At 34.6% G+C, this 19,801-nt stretch overlaps 3 protein-coding genes across 4 annotated transcripts; 2 read left to right on the top strand and 1 right to left on the bottom strand.

The window, feature by feature from the left end:
- Nucleotides 1-5,052: 5,052 nt before the first annotated feature.
- On the top strand, nucleotides 5,053-6,623 carry LOC121810484 (zinc finger MYM-type protein 1-like). Its single transcript, XM_042211247.1, has 3 exons — nucleotides 5,053-5,991; nucleotides 6,076-6,197; nucleotides 6,281-6,623. Exons 1-3 carry the CDS (start codon nucleotides 5,053-5,055, stop codon nucleotides 6,621-6,623), a joined length of 1,404 nt encoding a protein of 467 aa, XP_042067181.1.
- Nucleotides 6,624-6,990: 367 nt separating this feature from the next.
- LOC121811021 (ethylene-responsive transcription factor ERF106-like) lies at nucleotides 6,991-7,848 on the top strand. Its single transcript, XM_042211771.1, has one exon. It carries the CDS (start codon nucleotides 7,055-7,057, stop codon nucleotides 7,565-7,567), a length of 513 nt encoding a protein of 170 aa, XP_042067705.1. The 5' UTR covers nucleotides 6,991-7,054; the 3' UTR covers nucleotides 7,568-7,848.
- Nucleotides 7,849-14,422: 6,574 nt separating this feature from the next.
- LOC121740900 (putative lipase C4A8.10) lies at nucleotides 14,423-18,948 on the bottom strand. 2 transcript variants are annotated; one of them, XM_042133554.1, is made up of 11 exons: nucleotides 18,835-18,948; nucleotides 18,472-18,651; nucleotides 18,154-18,221; nucleotides 17,691-17,758; nucleotides 17,334-17,567; nucleotides 15,692-15,855; nucleotides 15,534-15,589; nucleotides 15,383-15,435; nucleotides 15,190-15,307; nucleotides 14,886-14,983; nucleotides 14,423-14,660 (listed from the first exon to the last, which is right to left on the bottom strand). In XM_042133554.1, exons 2-11 carry the CDS (start codon nucleotides 18,594-18,596, stop codon nucleotides 14,589-14,591), a joined length of 1,056 nt encoding a protein of 351 aa, XP_041989488.1. In that variant the 5' UTR covers nucleotides 18,597-18,651; nucleotides 18,835-18,948; the 3' UTR covers nucleotides 14,423-14,588. The 2 variants fall into 2 exon arrangements, with proteins under 2 accessions (XP_041989488.1, XP_041989487.1); XM_042133553.1 differs by having other exon boundaries at nucleotides 18,472-18,936.
- Nucleotides 18,949-19,801: the final 853 nt, after the last annotated feature.

Below are 19,801 nucleotides of genomic sequence, written 5' to 3'. Positions count from 1 at the left end.
GAACTTTTCAAAAATTTAACACGATCAACTCGTTAAGGAAGAAGAGAACAGGATAGCCTTAACTTGGTGTTGCAGAAAGAAAAATCATTGAGTATGAAACAATATATGTAGTGAAACCGAGCTAAAAAGAATTTCACTTCTGCAAGAAAGAACTTGTCACATACATGGTTACAAAATAAAGAGGTGAACCAGTAGTTCCAAGAATAATATTCCATTCTTTGAAGAAAACATGTCTGGAGGTGTGATCATACTGAAGGTCATAACTGCAAACAACCTTAGGAATGAAGTTCAATGACGGAAGTTCATAAGGTCAAAATATCGTCCTTATGAATGATGAATCAAAGGAGACTACTCAATCAAGCTATCCAACGTTACAAAGGTAAACACAAACTTTCGAGACAAGTGAGTCATGACTCGATATAGGGAAAAGAAAAAAAAAATAATGGACATTACTTGCAAATTGGGAGTCAACCAAGGTGTTTAAATAGGCAAGGTCTCACGTTTTGAATAAACGTCCCGAAAGGAACTTAGAATCCAAGTAAGTACTGTTGAAAGTAAAACGTTCATTCTAGCAACGAGGGTCGCACTCCCTCGCACATTTTCGCGAGCTTGAACATGGTAACATCGTTCTATGAAATCGTGGATTCCGAGTTGAGATTCATCGTATCGTCGAAATTAATAACTATTTTTTATGGTCGCATCTTCAAAGTCTTCTTGCCATGCCACGTAGTTTTCGAAATGCATTGCCATTGCACACGTGGTCTTAAAGTGTCGTAAACGTCGTCGTACTTGTGTCGCATCGCCACTTTGAAATGGTATGCAAGACTGCAGAGTTTTATTAGATCTTAGGTATGATCTCGCCATTGTGAGGATATACCAAAGTTTGAAATATATATTTTCGTTGGTTTTATCACTCAGGAAAGTGATATTGCAGTTGTCAACTTACAACTAAGTTCTAGCACGTTCAGTCTGGCCTACCTCTTAGGCACTCTATAATTTCAAGCATAGCTTGAAGTCTCGTACTTCAATGTATATTCGATCAATACCTAACTCAAGCTTCATATGACTCCTACGTTCGCAACAAAGTTCAAAAGTTCCACATTTCACTTTAATAGCGGTTCTATACAATACCTCGTAATTCATCGGTCATGAATTTTCACCACATATACGTCATCCATATATTGCACAATCAACACATTTATTCGTATAAGTCATTTGGTGTTCCATAGCATAACAAACACCGTACATTAATATATGTGAATAGCAACACTCAGTCAATTAATCATCCATGGATTCGCATTCCATAAATCATCATGCTGATCTGTATCACAAACACAACTCGCAACTACACGCGTATCACTCACAGTTTCATGGTCATGAAATTTCAACCGCCTAGGCATAAAATTTTATCGTTGATGGAAGCAACATGTATTTTCTTCAAGTAAATTTTGCAGTTTCGTGGACGTAATAGCAAATCTCAATATCAACCAATACAAGTTCACAATCATACTCCAATATCCAGCACATTCAATGCCGTCATGCCTCACTGTTAAACAAAAGCAATTGTATAATCTCATAGTGTCTCCCGGTTCATATCTTCACAACATTTTCCAAAAGCCATAGTATATACTTATTTCCCACAGGTGTTGTTTCATAGTATAATCAAGTAATCACACTCATACTTCACGTTTCACAATTCATGTAATATCAATCATTTAGAATTTCATCTATCCAAACTCATAGAAGTCCAATCACATATTCGCCGATTTTCCCTATCGGGGTGTGCACAACAATATTCATCATGTATTAAGCAATTTCATATCCATGTATTTTCATCATCCCACACTTCCAAGCAACATTTTCAAAGACGTCATATTAGCTTCGATTCTCATAGAAATATCTTCATTCTCACAAGAGTAATATTCCCATCGCAATTTACAATATTTCACAGTTTCAGATCAATATTAATCAAGATACTTATTACCTCATTCTTCGTGGTTGGGCGGGGACGAGTCGTGGTGTTGAGCCTCCGACGATTATCAACTAGTCAATTTACACATGAATAGATTTTGACTCAACAAGACTCTTGGGTCCAGAGCGGAAAGAACTAAGGTTCTGATACCAAACTGTCACGGCGATCATGATTAAAGAACTTAAATGCAATCAAATAAAAGGGCTAGGGTTTTAAAAAGGGGGGTTGACCAAGGGAATAAATGAACAATGAATCAAGAGAAAAGGGTCAGGGTGCCGCTTTGATAGATGAACCAAAGGAGAAAACAATTATAATCATTGGTATTCAAAATAACAAGGGTTCAACGTACTCACAAACAATATCATGTCTTTAGACTCTAAACGGAAATCAAAATAGTTTCAAGATCAACCAAAAATAAGTAAAACAGGTTTCAGTATCAACCCAAAGATAAGAGTAATCATGTTTTAGCGGAAGCATCCAAGAATAGAGTGAAGTCATGTGTGAAGACACCACGACACTCGGAGTTTCAAGACAGTCACATCAATTAATTACTTTGCTCAGCACAGCCAACCGTTCGTCGCCGCTCAACCTGCACATAGGGAAAACACATGCAGGGCTGAGTACTATAAAAATACTCAGTGGGCTCATGCCAAAAACATTTTTCATAAAAATTATTATTTATCATGCCTTACATAAGTAACCATCGGGGTTTAGCTTTAGAAAGGTCCGAGGCACTCAAAATCATTTCCCATTGTAAAAGTCGACTGATCAGTCATTTTCCCATAGACGTTAGCCATATCTGCTCATACATGACAAGGAATGCGGCCACAAACCAGGTCACTAGACCGGCCAGCCCGTACGCTAGCACACGGTCTACCATAGGTGTACACTAATCCAAGTAGGGTTTGCGGCCCTACGAGGACTCGAATTCGATTTAAATAATAGTGGCAGAAGCCACATCAGATAGGCACGTTAAAATCAAACAAGGCATGATAAACACAGTTTCATATCCCATCGATAAAACATTTAGGACATCGTCCTTATTTAAAAGAAAGCCCACCTCGACCGTTTAGACCTTAAGTACTTCTTTCCCTTTGTTATCACGCTTCGTGCACGAGTTATCACCTTTAGATAATATGTATTACCAATCAGTCCCAAACGTTGACTCATAATTATGCATGTCCCTAACGTCTCCCTTTTTCCCATCAACAAAAGGAAACACATCATAGCATACATCATCGAATAACACATCACTTCATCATAGCGTGGGTTCTTTAACACATATATAAATCATGTATATCATTTCACATAACAACATAGTTGTTTTTGTAAAGATAGAAATCTGGCAGCATTGCGCAATCATTTTGTAAAAATCATTAGAAATTCACCCAACTTCCGTTGGGGCTAAAATTTTACCACAATGCAGTAGACTCATAAATTGTTGCCCAGTTAAGATTTCATACCAAAATATTTTCACACACGACACAGAAGACACCGTGAAAAATATTTGCCCAACTTCTTTCAAATCGAAAACGTAACCTACTGGTCGAGAAAAATATTTTCTAGCAGAACTGCGCAGTCAACTTCAAAAATTCACCAAAATTTCATCTTTTGTCCAAATGGGTTGAAATTCACACACGACACAGAAGACATCGTGAAGTTTACTCAGAAAAAAGAATTGAACAAAAGGGGGTTTATTCGGTAAGTCAAATACGCGTCGGAACTTACTGTCCGAACACTACAAATTTCATGCTTCAAAATTCGAACTAGGGTTTTATCCCCATTCATCCAAACACAACCTTTTTATGCTTCTAACACACAAACATGCTTAAAAGAGTTCTCACACTCATGTTTTCATATAATCACACATCATTCACCAAAAATTCATTTAGACTTCACACAATTTCATTCGAAATCGCCTATTCACAAATGTTCTCATACAAACACAAATTCCCACCGATTAAATTCCTAGATTTGAAATCCCTACAATCACTTTATGCATGAGGGAGTCAAAACCATGTTTGAATGGAGAGGATGAAGAAAAGAAGTTCGATTGTACCTTTCTTGATTGAAACAATCGGTAGAACAAATAGAAATCTTGATTCTTCAACCAACTCTTGGCAAGGATGAAAAGATCTTGAGTAGAGTAGAAGAACAAGTGGGAGAGGAGTGGAGAGAAGATGGGGCGTGTGGGAGGGAGAGAGAGACGTGTGATTAGTGGGGGCTATGGTTAGGGTTTGTTTTATCCCTATTTATAGAGTTAGCAATAAATCCTCCAATTAATTGCATGAAGATTTGGAGGGGATTTGGTGGGGGAAGGATTAACGTGATTCTTGGGAGGAATAATGGGGAAATTTTCGAAAATCATAGGCTATTTAATTAGCCTATGATTTAATTTTGTATTTCACGGAGTAGAATCAAATAAAACGGAGCAGAAAAATAATAATAAGCCTCCCAAAAATATAGGAAATAGGCGTGTATTATCCCCCTCAACAAGGAATAAATTTCAAATCTTTAATTTGAAAAAGATAAGGCAAGATTTGCTAGGATATTTGAATTTATTAATGGGAGGAAATAAATAGGGGATCAAATAATATAATAAATAATTTCCTCCTTCCATAATTAGGAAATTTCGAAATCTCCATGGTATAAGGCATAGGTGTCGATTTTTCTCATGAAGAAATAAAGTAATTGGGCTTTGGATTTAATTTGGATAATTATCCCAAACAAATAATTAAATCCAAGAAAAATAGAATTCTTCTCCAATAATTAATAGTGGTCAAAAATTCTAAATAAAATGGGCAAGATAATTATTTATGATCCTATTAAATCTCACTCACCCTTAGGAAAAATAATTCACCTCAATATATTTCATCCCGCATCAATTATTTAAAAGCCACGTCATAAAATCAAAGAATTTGACTCGGTCAAATCAAAATTAGGTCACCAAGGAAATCACATAACAATTCGCCATTTAATTCGCGACATTAAAAGAAATTAAAGCAATCGTCTTAGGGTTCGAAAAGTGGGACGTTACACTATTGGTTGATGAAATGCGAGATTCATCGGTAAAAGAGCAAATGGCTTTGGTTATTAGATACGTGAACAATAATGGAGAGATTGTAGAAAGATTCTTAGCCTTGGTACATGTCACTGATACTACAGCAAAGTCATTGAAGGAAGGGATTGACTCAGTGTTTGCTAAGCATGTTTTATCTTTATCAAGGTTAAGAGGTCAAGGTTATGATGGTGCATCAAATATGCGGGGTGAGTACAATGGTCTGAAAACCCTTATACTAAATGAAAACATATCTACGAAGTACATCCATTGTTTTGCTCATCAGCTCCAGCTAGTGGTGGTAAATGTTACAAAACAACATGGTGCTATAAGTGATTTTTTCACCATTGTCACTATGATTGTGAACACATGTGGAACATCTTGTAAAAGGAGAGACAAACTACGACAAGCTGAGCATGAGAAAATTGTCAAATCTCTAGAAAGTGAAGAGATTAAAAGTGGAAGAGGTTTAAATCAAGAGATGAGTTTAAGGCGGCCGGGTGACACTCGATGGGGATCACACTTCACTACTTTGCTTCGTCTAAAAGGTATGTGGTCATCGATAATTGAAATGCTTGAACATGTGTATGAAGATGGTACTAATCTAGATAATAGAGGTATATCAAAAACATTGAGTATGAGGCTTGGAAGCTATGACTTTGTATATATTTTACACTTGATGGTAGAGTTGCTTGGGTCAACAAATGATTTGTCAAAAGTTTTGCAACTTTGGGATCAAAATATAGTTCAAGCTATATCTTTGATTGATACAACTAAAAGGAATTTGCAAGACTTTCGGGAGAATGGATGGAACCAATTCTTGAGACAAGTTGAAGAGTTTTGTGTGACTAATTACATTGATGTCATCAATATGGATGATACCGTCAAGTTTGGTGTGCGAATGAAGCGAGGGGAACGCGTTACAAATTATCATCATTACAAGGTGGAGGTTTATTGTCAGGTATGATTTCTATTTTATTTCTTAGTTATGATTATTATTAAATATTTCATTGTATTCTAATTTCGTATTACTTATAATTATTAGGTTCTTGATTTAGTTATTCAAGAGATGGAAAATCGTTTCCCAGAAACAAATACAGAATTGCTTATTTGCATGAATTGCCTTAGTCCAAGAACTCCTTTGCTAGCTTCAATATCGACAAGTTGGTCCATCTCGCAGAACTTTATCCGGATGACTTCTCGTGCACTAAATGTATGGCCCTTCCCTATCAACTTTAAACTTATATCAGTGATATAGTTGATAAAGTCGAATTCTCCAATATTGAAGATTTGGGAAATCTTGCAAAGATTTTGGTCGCTACCACAAGAGATAAGGCTTTTCCCTTGGTATACCGTTTGATTGAGTTGACTCTGATCCTCCCTGTTGCGACTGCTTCTGTTGAGAGAGTATTTTCTTCGATGAAATTTATCAAGACTGATTTGCGAAACAGGATGGAAGATGGTTGGATGAATGATATCTTAGTTGTATACACTGAGAGGGAAATTTTTAACAAAATTGAAAATGAGGCCATTCTTCGACGGTTTCAAGAAATGGCGTCACGTCGAAAACAATTATCATCTAGAGCCTCGTAAAAATTGTAAAGACGTTATATTTGAATTGAAATTTTTAGTATTATTATTATTATATTATTTTTAAGATTTGAGCACCGGCTTATTTGAAAGTCTAGTTCCATCCCTCACTATAATGAAAACTTTTTGATTTATATATGAAAAACTTTTTGATTTATATATGATTAACAGAGGGCCCCACAATCACTATATTTATAGGGGTATTGATCTTGCAACCACAAGACGAAAATTGTGTCCCCACAGCTACTTATTAAACAGACGCAACTCAACTTCAAACGTTTCCCACACCGTACATACACAACAAACACACTCTCATCATACATTACATTACATTACATTAACTCTCTCTATATATATGTCCCATTCCTCTTCTCCTTCACAATAATATCTCAAACTCTTTTCCACAATATCACTATACAACATAAAGAGTTATCATGATGGCAAATTCAGATGAGTTCTTAACATTAGATCTCATCCGCCAACACCTTTTTGAAGACATCAATTTTTCAGACTCCTTCTTCGACCTTTACTTCTCCGATGCATCCCCTTCCTCGTCTTCTTCAGACCCAAACCGGCCCGGTTCGGATTTCCGGTCCGATTTCTTTGAAATTGAAGCGAAACCCGAAATTTGTCCTCCAACGAAACCCGACCCGGATAAAATTTCCGGGTCGGGTAGGCGTTATCGGGGGGTGAGGAGGAGGCCGTGGGGGAAGTACGCGGCGGAGATTCGGGACCCAGCCCGGAAATCGAGCCGGGTATGGCTGGGGACGTACGAGACGGCGGTGGATGCGGCGCGGGCGTATGACTGCGCAGCATTCAAGATAAGGGGGAGTAAGGCAATCTTGAACTTCCCCATGGACGCCGGGAAAATGGGGCCGCCGGCGTCGGCCGGACGGAAGAGGAGGAGAGAGAAGCGTGGAGACGGCGGTTGCAATCAGGCTTCTTGATTGACATTTAAATGCATACAACAAAAAGTCAAGCAAGTGATTGTGTTGAGCAAGAGACCTGTGATTATGATCGATGTTGAAATCCAGGGAACTTACTTTTCAATGTGAGAGAATATGAGTGCTAATTTTTTTTTTAATTAGTGAGAAGAAATTAGTAGTAGGTACTTAGTGCAATAAAAATGCCAAGATATGCACACATACTATATTAGGTAAGTATTGTGGAAAATTTTTGTAAATTTCCTCTTCGTAAATTCCAAGTCTCGTAGTTTTTCTTTAGTTAATACACCCTCCATCGCAATAAATATAAAATATTTATTTGCTAGCATAAGATTTTACATAATATTATTTTATGAATCAATAAAAAGACACTAATATTATTTCCATTTTAAGAATGTTTATTTTTAATGAGACAATTAAAAAAAGAAAATATTTCATTTTTAATAGGATAGAAAAATATGAACATGTGTTGATCCTCTTCTTTATACTCCTTTAATAAATGTCCAATTTTAAGTATACAGTCTCTGGGGTGGATTGTAGTAGTAAATAACACAGCAGAGGATGTTGTGTATAAAACGCATAATATCATGAATGAAACGCAGACCCACGCGTATTTCAGTTTTACTACTTTTTTTCCTTTAATTGCTTGAAGTAAAACTAATCCAAATAACCACTACCTGGCCACTTTCTCAAATATAATAATATAAATATAAGGTCGGCCACTCTCTCCATAAATACATATACTAATATAAAAATATATTTACATAAAAATTGGTTCTAAGATATTTTGTTATTGATTACTCCTATTAGTTTTACAAACAAATTTGTATTGTAATATTCTTTTGTTACTGATTACTTAAATGATTTACATTATTGATATTTATAGTAATGGTGTAATTGTTATTAAACTCAAGTATTATTGAATATAAAAATATATTATCATAAAAAATATTATTTCATGTGTTGGAATTTTATTCAGCATACAAATCATTAATGTATATTTATTAAGTAAAAAATTTATAATTCAAAGTTGATTTATAGAAATTAAGATATGGTTATTTTATGTCAAAATATACGAAGGTTAATGACTAAATTATTATGATAATCTCCATTATTTTATCTCCCATAATATTATATTATAATATATAGGGTTTCAATAGAGATTTTTTAGCCTAATTGAGAATTGAGATCATTATCAGCCACTCATTTTTATTAAATGAGTGGTCCAGAATTTTTCACATGGAAAATATTTTTAGATTAATTAATTATGAAAGGCAAAATGGTAATTTCATGGTATATTTTATTCAATAAATACTTTTTTATTTTAATTTTTTTTGTCAACTACATATACAATTCATGTCAACTACACACATATAATGTTAACTGTGTATACAATCCATGTCAACTACATATACAATTCATGTCAACTACACACATATAATGTCAACTACATATACAATTCATGTCAACAATACACATATAAGTCAACTATGTGTACAATCCATGTCAACTACATATATAATCCATGTCAACTACATATGTATAATGTCGAGTACATATATATACATATATTATATGTAAAACGTTGTTGTTGACATAAATAATATAGGTCGTTGACAAGAAAATATTTGTTGTTGACATGAAAATATTTGTTGTTGACATTAATTATTTGTAAAATGTTGTTGTTGACATAATAGTTGACATAAATAACGTTTGTTGTTGACATCGCGCGAAAATGACAACTATGCCCCCTAGTTGACATAATGTCTCCGTAGTTGACATCGCGCGAAAATTGTGAATGAGTGGCTGAAAATGCATCTTAGTTCTCAATTAGGCCAAAAAATCTCAACCTAACAGGACCCTCTATATATATAGGGATGTATTCATTTCCTTTTTACATATTTTGTTCTAATATCCTTCTTAATCTCGTCCATTCAATTTCAAGATCTGATTGCCCAAAATAATGCCACATGAATTTAATTTAATTGATTAAAAAAATTGAAAAGGTCAAAATTGGGATACACAAATGAGTTTGTTGTTCTCCCTCAAAAGATTGCAGCGGTTTTCTTGTGCAAATACACGATTATGTATTCTCTCTCCAAATTTCATTCTCTATGAAGATTGCAGCGTTGAACCACTTCCAGATTCAGGACATCTACGTTGAGCAATACGAAGGTATACGTTCCATATACGTGTATGTGTGTATCATTATACGGTCGGTGCGATTTTAGTGACAATTTGCGCGGTTTACATTTCACTTGCCCCAGAAATTTGGATATCGTTTTCAGGAAAAAGTCAATTGTGATGCCGTGACTGTCAATTCACTCTGTTTGTTTTTGGAGTTTACCAAACGGTTATTTTGTTTGGGGTCGGGGTGGGGGCAAGTTTAATTAAAAACTGAGATGGAACAATTATTAGGCTAACGAAATTAGCATATACTTCTGGAAAAGAGAGATTATGCTTTTTGACTAAATCATATTGTTGAGAATTTAGTTGGAATTTTGATTTGACGCTCAAGCTTCTAGGTTTCCTGAATTTTATTTCGGTTGATTTTATGCTCTGCTTGAAACGATCTATGAAAAGAATATAACCATTCATATCATGCAAGGATTAATGGCAACAGTTTGTGACAGACTGATCAGTGTAGAACTAATGTTAATGTGATTTAGAAAGCTGGTTTGTAACCTTAGCTGGAAATGAACTTGAGTTTTGTTGTGGATCCTTATATGTGCTGGAGATAACCTGTTTGTTTTTTAAGGCAAACGTCTTTGAAGGAAAACGTCGTTGAAGTCATAAGCAATACCAAATTTTGTTTTTGTTTTTCGACCTACAAAATCGTTTATCTTCGAGCCGTCGTTGATTGTGGTCGTTTTCGTCAACAATGGAAGAAGATAATTTAATTGGTTACTTTGTTGATAATTAATCTGATTTCTTCAATTGAAATACTAATTGGTGGAGTAATTGCTCAATGCAATTAGGTTTTCGGAAATTTTTTTGTTTATATGTGTTCAAACTTTCATGGTTTAGTTTAAGATTTACAAAACCGTCACAAAGTTCACGAGTTTCAATCATTCATCTAGGATTTAGATATCATCTCGGCTAGGCAGTAGTTTTTACTGATACACATAATGTACATATATTACACTGTAATGTTTTTTTAATTTTCAGTAATGGACGATTTATGATCTGTAATGTAAATGTTTGCTGAGCAGTTTAGTTTAAGATTGGCCGTGTTTGATTGTTCGGTGCACGTTTCATGTATTCCCCAAGGGTTTAGCAATCCTTGGGGCTAGGGTGTAGTATGTATTAAGTAACAAAACTGTCGCCAAAGTCCACGAGTTTCAGTCATTCACCTAGGATTTAGATATCATTTCGGCTAGGGAGTAGTTTTTATTGATACACATAATGCACATATATTACTTTGTAATGGTTTTTTTATTTTCAGTAATGGACGATTTATGATATGTAATGTAAACGTTTGCTTAGCCGTTTTTTTTTGCGATTTTATACAGTGGTGGTAGTTATACTTGGTAATTCTCTTCACCCATTCACCAATGCACATATATTAAACTGGTCAATAAAAATGTACATTATAGATCACAAATCGTGCATTACAGAACCTAAAATAACCATTATATAATATAATATGTACATTATGTGTATCAATTAAAAAATATTATATATCCAATATTATGTCTAAACCCTAGATGAACGACTGAAGCTCGTGTACTTAGACTACGGTTTTAAGAATTAGTACATACTACACCCTAGCCCCAAGGATTGCTAAACCCTTTGGGAAAATAAGAAACGTACGCCGAACAATCAAACACAGTCAAACTTAAATAAAACTGGTCAGTAAAAATATACATTATAGATCACAAATCGTGCATTACAGAACCTAAAATAACCATTATATAATATAATATGTACATTATGTGTATCAGTTAAAAAATACTACCTAGCGGATATGATTTCTAGACCCTAGATGAATGACTGAAACCCGTCTACTTTGACAGACGGTTTGAAGACTTAGTACATACTACACCCTAGCCCCTAGGATTGTTAACCCCTTGGGGAAAACAAGAAACGTACGCCGATCAATCAAACACGGCCAAATTTAAATTATGCTGGTCAATATAAATGTACATTATAGATCACAAAACCATGCATTACAGAACTTAAAACAACCATCATATAATATAATATGTACATTATGATGTGAGAAACGCCAGATTGCATCGATTGGTCATTGACAGAAAACGTTGAGATTTTGGAAGAGAAAATTAAGGAAGTTACCATAACAAACTCATTTGTGTATCCCAATTTTGACCTTTTCGGTTTTTTTAATCAATAAAATTAAATTCATGTGGCATTATTTTGGGCCATATGATCTTGATATTGAATGGCCGAGATTGAAAAGGACAATAGAACAAAATATGGAAAAAGGATTTGAATACATCTATATATGGATATATTCATTTCCTTTTTGTATCTTTTGTTCTATTGTTCTTTTTAATCTCACCCCCACGATTTTGTCATCCGACGGTTAGATTGATGTCACGTGTCATTTAATAATGCAGATTTTTAGTTGAATAATGCACGCCGACTATTAATGCACCATTATAGTGTAATAATGCAGATTTTCAGTTGAATAATGCACACCGACTAATAATGCACCATTATAGTGTAATAATGCAGATCATCACAACCATCCAATTCAAGGATCCAAGGGCTGTGATTAAAAAGAAGCTTGGATTGAAAAGCTGCGAAGAACCTTAACACCCCCGTGAAAGCTGAATTTCATACAATGATTATGCTTGAATAAGTTACTTCAAGCAATTAAAGGGAAAAAAAAGGATTAAAACTAAAATATGTCTGCGTTTCATTTATGATATTATGCGTTTCATGCACAACATCCTCTGTTGTGTTATTACCACAGCAGAGGATTCGCCCCCATCTCACATCTTCAGAAATTATGTAATTTTAGAAAAGAAAAATGGATAGATAAGTCAATGAAATATTAGAAATAATTGCATGGTAAAAATAAAATAAGATATTTATTAACTGATAATAAAAAAAACTATAATGGCAGGAGTATATTACACCACTTTTAAGTTTTTAGAATCGCTATAATCGGGAATCAGTTGAGTACTTGTCATGAGTGGGAGGAAGTATATTCGAAACATATTCTTATTAATTGAAATTGGCTTAATATAAAAAAAACGAACTTTTGTCTTCGTAATTTACAGTGGATCTGATTAATTTCATGGAAACTACCATAAAGTGTGTACGGTGTATACAATTCAAAACACTTGCATTTAAAAATTATTAAAGTTGAATATATTCCATGATACTCTTTTGAACTGTGATACAATTGTGTCTGCTGAACTTTTTTAATTATACTGTACATGATTTTGAACTGGTTCTCTTAAATAAAGATGGTCTGGTCCCCAATTAAATGTTGCCAGACCCCCACCATTCCAATTATGTCAAAAAAATAAATTTGTGATCCATTTCAATTTATATTAATAAAAGACCTCAATAATTGAGGTTGTAACAAAAATATAACAGCTAACAATTTTCATTAAAGGTGCCATGTAAATAAATTAGAATTTAATAAACATGATAGAACTCTTTATTACAGGAAGGAAGCTTAGACATGAGAAACAGAGAAATAGGCGACAGTTGTAACTTGTAAGAATAGATGAGCTATATCCAGATTACCAGATAGATTGAGACAGAATAGCACGATACTTTGTCAATAAATTTAAATCAATTTACCATAGCTGACAAAAAATCATTTACTACTAAAAAAGCTTCAGCTCAAATCACAACTCAGTTCCAAAAAATCTATATCACCTTTTTCCAATCAAGAAAATTACCTTTCCTTTGGACCCTCAATTATGCAACAGACAACTTTGGCAAATCCATCTATTATGAAACTCATCATCATCAATCCTATTTGGCAAATCTTTCTTGCACAACCTCAACTAAGATGATTTGTAGATTCAACAACTCTACTTATAACTTCGCTGCAATCAAAAGCACACACAAAATTGCTCTTAGCAAACTGTTCCTTTTATGTTTAGTACTAAGCACCTATCCAAATTCCAAAGTCTATCAAGAAAATATAACACAATTTGACCAAGAAAATTTAAGTTTTAGATTAGCCGTGCATGTGTGATATAGATATCTATTTAATCCCCATCTAATTTTCTCCATAATTCTCAATAAATCTATAATACTATTACATATTGGGTAATGATAAAATACAAACTCTATATATTGTACAAACTCCAAACTATGACCTGGACCGTTGGAAAATGTCAACAGATAGATAAAATAATATCAAAAGAAAATGTCAACACACTGTCAGCACAATGTCAACTATTGACATTTTCTGTTAATATTATTTTATCACATTTTCTAACAGTCTAGATTATAGTTTGAAATTTATACAATATATAGAATTTGTATTTGATGGTATATTTTAGTCTATATTCAACTGTATCTAATTATTTCCAAAATTCTCCATAAATCTATAATATATTTTCTTCAGAAAAACAGACGGTCCTTTTCCAACTCCTCTACTCTCTTCAAATAATTTTTTTTTTGATACATATGAATATAATTAATACGTATCAATGGTTTATGATAACCAAGAATGGCAAAAGAACTCAAATTTTGTCGAGTGTTTGATATACTAGAGTGGGCTTCCCCATATTTGATAGTAATATATTTGACTATAATAACCCCAATTTGATGGTGATTTACCTTATCTGCTCCATCTCCATGCCCTTTATTCTACATTTCATTCACGCTATTTATCAACTGAAGGTTTTTCATTTCCTCCATAAGTTTCCAATAAAAGTAGTCTCATTTATTAAACAAGTTACCAATACATTTACACTCGACGGCAATTAATAAATCAGAGTTATCATAATAATGACTACGAAACATACATAGCCTCTTCAACATAGCGCAGCAAATGAAACCAAGATTTACCAGACGAGCTCAAGCTCTCCTATAGAAGAAAACGATCGATTATATGTTGTATAACGTCCGCGCCATCAGAATGAATGGATTGGTCTTTAACCTGCATATCACAATCAGCCAGAAAAAAAGTTCAATCCCTCGTCTTCAAGGTACGAGCTATGATAGGTTTCCAGCAAGAGAAACTCAGCAATGCAATATGACATAGCTCATGAACAACTGTCGAAAAATGAAAGCAATATGAATCTGCAAGACCAAGCAACATAACAGCCCTAGATGAAGAAAATCATTTAGATGCGTACGATAGGAGGATGGAAACGAGAGAGACCTGGATAATGCTATGGGCAGCAAACTTTGCCTTGCTCTTGTGGAAGCTTACGTCAACTTTCTCCCATGACAGACTAGAGAGGCCGTTCACTAGTTCCTCTGTTTATAACAACATTTTATAGCAACATTAAGAATAAAACATCTATCAGCTTTTTACTTGAAAAATATCAACGAAACTGACAACAGAGCTCTCTTCAAACTCCAAATGAGTGAAGAATTAAGCTTTAATCTGAGGTCCAACTAACAGCAAAATTTAATTTTATAGCTTTCTAAACACCCTGCAGGAGAAAGAGGAAGTCACAAACCTTCCAGCTCGTCTAAACCGTCAATTTCTACTGTAGGCTCACACAACTGCTTGTCATATGCCTTGCAGCGCTCTTCATACACAACATGAGGATATTTTTCATGAACAGAATCCTCCCACTGTCAAAGATCAAAAGTCACAAACAAGCAGTGAAGTATGATAGACTAATCACAACAGCAAGGCTAAGGTAGGACCTTGGGTAGTTCACTATTGCGTCTAATAGATGATGTTCTCCAGCCAACAATATCTGACCAATAAGTGGTTAAGAAAAAACAAGAAAATACATATGGAACAGATAAACTAGTGCATAAAGATTGTTAATAGTTGGGTTTATATCTTGGATACTGTCATAGCCAACATTTGAGTAAGCTACCCTACGTTCAAAAGATCGCAGCGCAGACCTGCGTAGGAAAGTCATAATACCGTTAGTTGTAGCACCAAATAATAATTTATACTGTGCATCTAGAGCAAGCTAATAGTTAGAGAAAAGGGAGAAAGCCTACAGAAAACAGCCCTCTTCATTATCTTCCAACAGGCGTTTCAGCAACGGTGGCTTTCCTTCATCGTCGTCGTTCATAAAGAGATGTCTTCCTGTTCTCCTAAATATCAAGTGAATTACACAACTAGCAACTTTCTCAAAAGCAGTAACCCCAAAGAGAAACGGCACCTGGAAGATTTGCAATAATGAAGTAATATCAAACATCAGTCCAATTAAATACATAAAACCACCAAACACCAAAGGCAGCCTGTACATGAAAAGGCTAAAAGTAGTTACAAGATAGATTCATTGCTCACAGATTAATTACAAGATAAACTATATCCAACCAATCATGAGAGTTTTGAAGTAAACAGAACTAGCATTAAATTCAATGGAAATGATCCTAATGTTTTGGAATTATATCTCATTCGGTTGAACCATTAAACTATACACAAATATGATCAGTAAACATTTTAGCATCTTACTGAAACTGCACACTACACTACACCATCTGTAAACTCCAACTCTGTTATCATTCCCGATATCTCTATTTATTTTATATCATAGTTATCTTTTATTGAGAAAGTAATCACGGGATGAGTTAGTAGAAAAATCTGATGAATAGGGGTTTTTTTAGAACCATAGTTCCTCGCATAAAGGGGTGAAACAGGCTTTTGTTGCATGGAGACCTAGTTCCATAAGGATTCAAGGAGTATAGTTAGTCATTTAGGGAATAAAAATTACTGTTGAAGTTCATAGCAGTGCTCATGCAGGTATCACCTGTGAGCCTCACATTTTTCAGAAGGTTTTCTATTTGATTCCAGTTTCTTCCTTTAGTTTCACCTTAACTTGATCAATCTTTTACCTACCTGAGCTCCTGCTCTTTTATCTTTTCCCTAATCAACTATTGCTTCGTTTTCAGTCTCCTTATGATGTGCAACATCTCTCCCAAGATAAGGGAAGGACACTCTCATCTGATTTGTCTCATCTCTCTTCCCACTGATTTTTTTAACTTCTGCACCATGCCACTACCACAAGTCTTCTACACCGTCCATCCATGCCAAACTTGTAGTTTCAAATGTCAGTTACATGCATCGTCATCCATCAATTGAACCTCTGTGCCGGACACTGACTTGTCAAGCTTCATTCAATTTCCCCACCATTTGCTCTTTTGTCTTACACTACTTCATCTTGTGTACTAAAGAAGACCACTATTAAATGATTTCAATAGTGTTATTCATTTTCTCTCTCTCACGTTTTACTGAATCTACTTCCCTAATATTGCACACAAACAATATGCACCAAAAATATCCTAACCAAATGACAATATCAGTTTCAACATACGAGATTTATTATATATATTGCCACAGCCCACAAGTATTTAAGTCTTTGGCAATTATCTGCACTAAGTTTAGTATTCGCCATACAACATCATCTACAAGAAATAACAAATAATTCCTAGATAGTTCCTAAGTTTGCTCAATAATATTGGAGATGTAAATCCTACTGCTCCAAGGCCATATATTGCAAAATCGACAGTTCAATATCAAATTATCAACAAGGGCATATATACAAAAACTCATAGGTGTTGCATGCAAGTGACTTAAAATTTTCTTATCATTTGGATACCAGATAAAAATGAAGGCAATGAGCAGGGAAATTTATACCTGCTTGTTACCCCTAGAACCAAGATGAGGAGTGGCAGCAGTAATAAAGTTAACTGGTTCAAGACCAGCTATTTTACCCTTGGACTCTTCATTATTTAAAAGTTCTTCCCCATTTACTTTCATTGTAGGTTTATACAATTTCCCGATAGCATATCTTGCTACAAGGCCCCCAACAGAATGTGCAATAAAAGAAATCTTCCTCAAACTAGGCTTCCTTCTAATTACTTCAAGGACCTGAAATTCAATGCCAGTTAATAAATCAAACCATGGTTACTTATTCCATGTAATACTTTCTGGAAATCGAGGCTGTGGAGTGGTAACGAAAAGGCATAACATAAACGAAAAACATGAAACAACCTCTTCAGCCAGTCGATCACCCATCACATCCACACCATCCAATGTCTTTGCTGCATTGCGTTCACTACCTGCAGTTCAAAAAGGTTTTTAAGGAAAAGTGGGGAAAGAAAAAAATCTACTAATATTTCTCAGTAATAGAAGTAAGAGAGTGCAGAGAATAGATATCACAGGAAGCTACAGAGCTAAGACTATTTTTCTGAAAGAACAATTTCATGAGATATAAATTAGAAATGCCACTATTGAATCATAAGGAGTTGCAAATACCAAAACCACTCCAATTATGCGAATGGATATGAAATTTTGCCTTATCTTACAAAATCACCTTGCACCCCTAAGAATATTGGCTGATCCATTGAAAATGGACAAGGATTCTTCTTACTTCCGAGTGGGAAGAATGGATTGCATAAAACAACGAAGAAGTCACACGGATCATAATCACTTTATACAGAAATGAACAACTTACAATGAACAAACACTTTATCCGGAAGCTGCTGAACGAATTTCTCAGCAGCATATTTCCAATCTGATCCACTGCAATGACACGATCACAAACAGAAACAATATCATCAACAATTGAGTGAGAAAATCTTCCAATCCAAAGAAATGTGTATATGATCTCTATTTCTAGTGCTTTTAACTCTCCATCAACGCCAAGTTTGCATAAATCAATCGAACGAATCAACAAAATCAAGTCACATCTTTCCACCACAGCAACTCAATTCTTCAGATTAAAAAAATTGGATGCAAATTAATAAAAAAAAAACACAATCAGATTGATTACCTTCCGAGAATCCCGTGCACCATGACAACGAGATGATCAGCGTAGAAAGCATTAGATTCTTTAGAACTGTAGACGTCCTCCCCTCCGTTACCTGTGTCCGTCGAGCTGATAGCGCCGTTTTCCATATCACTTCTCTTTTCAAATCGTCTCAAATCAGAGGTTTCTGCATTCACTCCAAAACTGAAGAAAAATGTCGGAGCTGAGTTGATTACTAGTATCAATTACTCAGAAAATCCAAGGAGGAGAATCCAAAGACAGTAAAAGGTGTCGATGGATTTGAATTGGAAAAAGGGGGTTTTAATATTTCGATAAGAAGAGGTAGTTGAAGAGATGGAGCAGACGCAATTAAGAATCTTAACCGACCTCGTTTGCTTTTACGGTTTCTGCAGTGACGATATTTAACTCGGAATTTTGATCACCGAATTACAAAATACTATGCTATAATGAATCGTGTGCGCCACCATTTTCGATAAGTCTAATTCAATCCATCCTTTCCTAACTTTAGAACTACAAACAGGTTCAAAATTTAGATATTAAAATTATTCCAAAAAATATCGTAGGATTTGAGATTATTTACAATACTAAGGATTTGTTTATTTGTCGAAAAAATAATACTCCCTTTGTCTATGAAAAATATGAATATTTGGTTTGACATGAGTTTAATGCATAATTGGTAAATTAAGAGAGGGAGAAAGAAAAAGGTTTTAAAGTATTGTTACTGGAATATGAATCTCATTTTATTAGAGAAAATGAAGTTTTCAAAATTAGAAAGTTCAGTATAGTACTTTTTAGGAACGAAATAAAAAAAAATTCATACTTTTCAGGGACGGAAGGAGTATTATTACATATTGTAATCACTGATTAAGAAAAATATGATTAAGTACTTCCTTCGTCCGCCGAAACGTGGCACGTTTTGATATTTTTGGGATGTCAGCCATTTAAAAACATACATTTTCCCAATTTTAGTAAATGAGCCTCATACTGCACTAATTCATTCCACTCACATTCTACTATAAAATTAATATTCCATCCGTGCCTAAAAATATACAACATTTGAAACGACACGAGTTTTAATACGCAATTGGTAAAGTAAGAGAGAGATGGAAAAGTTTGGTTTGTTCTAACACTACTGAAAGCATATAAAAAGCAAGTAAACAAGTGAAAACAAGTAAACACAAGTGAGAAGATAATATGGAGAAAATTGTAAAACTCAAGGATCCGATGCACAATTCCAAAGCTCTTATCCAATCAAATTGTCTTACCTTTTGGTGTCTCTAGAGTTATTAAGTCGACGACGATTATAGATTAAACCCCCTCTCGAGGTGAGAAA

This window comes from Salvia splendens, chromosome 7, assembly GCF_004379255.2.
Source record: "Salvia splendens isolate huo1 chromosome 7, SspV2, whole genome shotgun sequence".
NCBI classification, from domain to species: Eukaryota; Viridiplantae; Streptophyta; class Magnoliopsida; order Lamiales; family Lamiaceae; genus Salvia; species Salvia splendens.
The sequence above is the reverse complement of the archived record's forward strand: the minus strand, read 5'-3'. Positions and strand labels throughout refer to the sequence as shown.

Coding starts and splice junctions, on each gene's coding strand:
- LOC121810484 (XM_042211247.1), top strand. CDS start 5,053: ATGGCTTTGGTTATTAGATACGTGAACAATAATGGAGAGATTGTAGAA. Junction 5,992..6,075: donor AGGTGGAGGTTTATTGTCAG/GTATGATTTCTA, acceptor TATAATTATTAG/GTTCTTGATTTAGTTATTCA. Junction 6,198..6,280: donor GCTTCAATATCGACAAGTTG/GTCCATCTCGCA, acceptor AACTTATATCAG/TGATATAGTTGATAAAGTCG.
- LOC121811021 (XM_042211771.1), top strand. CDS start 7,055: ATGATGGCAAATTCAGATGAGTTCTTAACATTAGATCTCATCCGCCAA.
- LOC121740900 (XM_042133554.1), bottom strand. CDS start 18,596: ATGGAAAACGGCGCTATCAGCTCGACGGACACAGGTAACGGAGGGGAG. Junction 15,856..17,333: donor GTTCTAGGGGTAACAAGCAG/GTATAAATTTCC, acceptor CAAATCTTCCAG/GTGCCGTTTCTCTTTGGGGT. Junction 15,590..15,691: donor AATGAAGAGGGCTGTTTTCT/GTAGGCTTTCTC, acceptor TTTCCTACGCAG/GTCTGCGCTGCGATCTTTTG.